Source organism: Ipomoea triloba, chromosome 1, assembly GCF_003576645.1.
Source record: "Ipomoea triloba cultivar NCNSP0323 chromosome 1, ASM357664v1".
NCBI lineage: Eukaryota > Viridiplantae > Streptophyta > Magnoliopsida > Solanales > Convolvulaceae > Ipomoea > Ipomoea triloba.
The window spans coordinates 28056166-28059885 of NC_044916.1; the positions used below are offsets into that span (position 1 = coordinate 28056166).

At 48.9% G+C, this 3720-nt stretch overlaps 1 protein-coding gene across 1 annotated transcript; it reads right to left on the reverse strand.

Annotated features, from left to right (window-relative positions):
• Nucleotides 1-1076: 1076 nt before the first annotated feature.
• On the reverse strand, nucleotides 1077-3512 carry LOC116011849. The gene has a single exon (XM_031251270.1). The coding sequence runs from the start codon at nucleotides 3510-3512 to the stop codon at nucleotides 1077-1079; it is 2436 nt and encodes an 811-aa protein (XP_031107130.1).
• Nucleotides 3513-3720: the final 208 nt, after the last annotated feature.

Below are 3720 nucleotides of genomic sequence, written 5' to 3' on the forward strand. Positions count from 1 at the left end.
ATGGAGTCTGTGTTGATAGGGGACAGTCTTCATTCGCAGTACGAAGCTATGCTCCGCGATTCTCTTTTGCAGAGGAAGAAACTCGCAGAAGACCAACTGCTTTTGGATACCGAGTTGAAGAAACTGAGGGAAGAGAACATAACACTGAAAACTGATCACTCAAAGTTAGAGCAGAAGCTGAAGGATGAGCGAAAGGGGCACCAGGAGACTCGTGCTACTGCCACCAAGCTGGAAAAGGCACGAGAGACGTACAAGCAGTCATCTGAGTTCAAGGATGACGTCCGGGAGTTCATGAGCACTCCAGAAGCTGTAGAGGAGTTTTCTGCGTCCGCGGCGGGTCGGGCTGCACTCGAGGCACAGACTCAGCTAGCATTCGACCTTGGAATGTTCACCATGCAGCAGCAGATTTATCCGGTGCTTAAGGGAGAGAATCCTAATTTTGATCCGGAGGCTGTGGGCTTGCCTAAGTTTATGGAGAATCCCGACCCTGAGTCTGAGGAGTACGACATATCCCCTGTTGATGCTGATGATGCGGGAGTGTCTGATCGTCCTGACAACACCAACACCGCTGCCCAGGACGCTGCTGAGGATCCCACCACTGCTACGAAGGATGCTTAGCATATCTGATTTATTTTTCGTTGCTATCCACATTCGCACTGTTTTTTGAATACTAGTTTCGCAGTTATTCGTGTGTTGAACACTTGTATTGTTTTTTCGAATTATCTTCTTGTATTTTTTTATTTTTTATTTTTTATCTTTTTTTTTTTTTGCCCTCGGCACTGGGCCGAGGTTTCACCTCGGCCTTGTGCCGAGGTGGGACCTCGGCGTTGTGCCGAGGCTTTACCTCGGCGCTGGGCCGAGGTGGAAACCTCACCTCGGCTTTGTGCCGAGGTGGTGTGCCGAGGTGGAAACCTCACCTAGGCTTTGTGCCGAGGTGGGACCTCGAAATTTTTTTTTTTTTCAACTTATATGATGCCCCTCTTTATATAAAAAACATGGAATTTTATTCATCTGGGTTGGACGGACCAACACTGTGGACGGACCAAGACAACCTGGACAGACCAGGACTTGACTTCCTAATGATAAAATTTTGTTAAGTGTTCTGAATTCCATATCCTATCAATCAACCTGCCACCTACTGTCGTCAACTTGTAAGTTCCTGGGCGAATCACTTCGTCAATGATGTACGGACCCTCCCATTTTTTCGCGAACTTGCCTCCTTCCAAGGGTTGACTGGCTTCTCTTCTTCTCAAAACATAATCAGCTACTTGAAAGTACCTGGGTTTAGCTTTGGCGTCATGATAGGACTTCAACTGCCTGTTGTAGTTTTCCATCCTACAGAACGCAACTTCTCGCCTTTCATCTATGAAATTGAGATCGGTTCCCTGTTGGATCTCATTTTGCTCTGCCTCGTACTCTTCCATCCTTCTATTTGGTATCATCACCTCTGCTGGAGCTCGAGCTTCGAACCCGTAACTCAATGCGAAAGGAGTTTCACCAGTAGCCCTCCTTGGGGTTGTGCGATAGGTCCAAAGGATGCTGTCCAGTTCCTCAACCCATGCCCCCCCAGCTGCTTCCAATTTCCTCTTCAGACCATCAAGGATGGTTCTATTGGCATTCTCTACTTGACCATTCGCCTGTGGGTATGACACCGCCACCCGGCTGTGCTTGATGCCCCATCCCGTCAAAAAGTCTGAGAACTCTCTGCCTTCGAATTGACGTCTGTTGTCAGTGATTACTTGGATGGGGATGCCGAAGCGGCATAGTATGTTCTTCTCTACAAACTTTTTACACCTGGCTGCTGTGATGCTAGCCAGAGGTTCAGCTTCCACCCATTTGGTGAAGTAGTCAATGGCCACGATAATGTACTTCCGGCTTCCCGAGCCCGTGGGCAGGGCTCCCACCAAATCTATTCCCCATCTTGAGAATGGAATTGCTGTGCTCACCGGAGTGTAGTTGGTCGCGGGTCGTCCTGGCAATGTCTGGAATTCTTGACACTTAGGGCATCGCTTGGCGTATTCTGCGCAATCCTTCAACATCTTTGGCCAGAAGAAACCTTGCAGCATGATGCGTCGAGCTATGGTGTATGCTCCTTGATGCGCGGAGCATACTCCTTCGTGGACTTCTCTCATAATTAATTCTGCTTCGTCAGGGTATACACACTTCAAGAGTGTGCCATTATAGGATCGCTTGTATAACTTGTCTTCCAATATCACGTAGCTGGGTGCCCGCAACCTTGTTAGCTTTGCATCTTGCTCGTCCACTGGTAAAGTGCCATCCTTCTTGTACTTTGTGATGTGGTCAATCCAACATGGCTCTCTGGATTGCACGGGGCAGACCCATGAGATATCGATGCTGGATGTCTCCAAATCCTCAACCCGAGCAATCTTGCGAATGTGACCAGGGATCCCAGTGCTCAGCTTGGAGAGCATATCAGCGTCAGCATTCTGTTCTCGAGGTACTTGGTGAATTTCATACCCCTCGAATTCTCGCAAGGTTCGCAGCACTGCGTCCCTGTATCTTTGCATGTTCCCTTCATTGGCTTCGTACTCCCCCGTCACCTGGCCGACCACTAACTTGGAATCACACCGGATGCGAACTTTTTCTGCTCGTAGTCCTGCTGCTAACCGCAGTCCGTTGAGGAGGGCCTCATACTCTGCCTCATTGTTAGATAACTTGAAGTGGAACCTGATTGCATAGTAAGCGCGGAATCCTTCCGGAGTGATGAGCACTACTCCACCACCGCAACCTTTACTGTTGGATGAGCCATCCGTAGACAAGGTCCACCATCCCCCATCTTCATTTTCCACCTGCTCCGTCACCTCGCGGGCTGTGCATTCCACTATGAAGTCTGCAAGGGCTTGACCTTTGATGGCGGGCCTTGGTTTGAATTCAATGTCGAACTGGCTGAGGTGCATGACCCATCTGGCCATCCTAGCAGAGTTAGTGTTTCGTAAGAAACTCCCTAATGGTTGATGTGAGAGTACATGGATGGGATGAGCTTGGAAGTAATGGGCCAACCTTTTAGAGGCGGTGACCGCAGCAAACACTGTTTTCTCCACGGCAGTGTACCGTAGTTCTGCGTCATGTAAAGCCTTGCTCACATAGTAAATGGGACGCTGAGTCCCTCCTTCCTCTTTGACCAACACGGAGCTGATCGCACCCTGTGATATACCCAGGTATAAGAGTAAGGTTTCACCCGCCTCTGGTTTTGCAAGCAGTGGCGGGGGTAGCAAATATTTTTTCAAGTCATCGAAGGCCGACTGACACTCTGGGGTCCATTCAAACCCCTTATTCTTCTTTAGTATCTGGAAGAAGGGAAGGGATCGTTCGGCCGATTTAGATAGAAATCGACCCAAAGCCGCTAAGCGACCATTGAGTCTTTGGACTTCTTTGATGGACCGCGGGGGTTCCATGTCCAGAATGGTTTTTACCTTTTCTGTGTTTGGTTCTATCCCATTTCTAGTAACCATAAATCCCAGAAACTTGCCCCATTGACTGCGAACGTGCATTTCTTAGGGTTCAGCGTAAATTGAAATTTCTCATAATAGAAAATACCTCGTTAAGGTCTTTGACATGAGAGGCACCTCTACGGCTCTTGACAATCATGTCGTCTACGTATGCCTCCATGTTTCGTCCCAGTACTTTCCCAAACAACTTGGCCACCATCCGGGTGTAAGTTGCGCCTGCGTTCTTGAGGCCGAACGGCATGACCAAGTA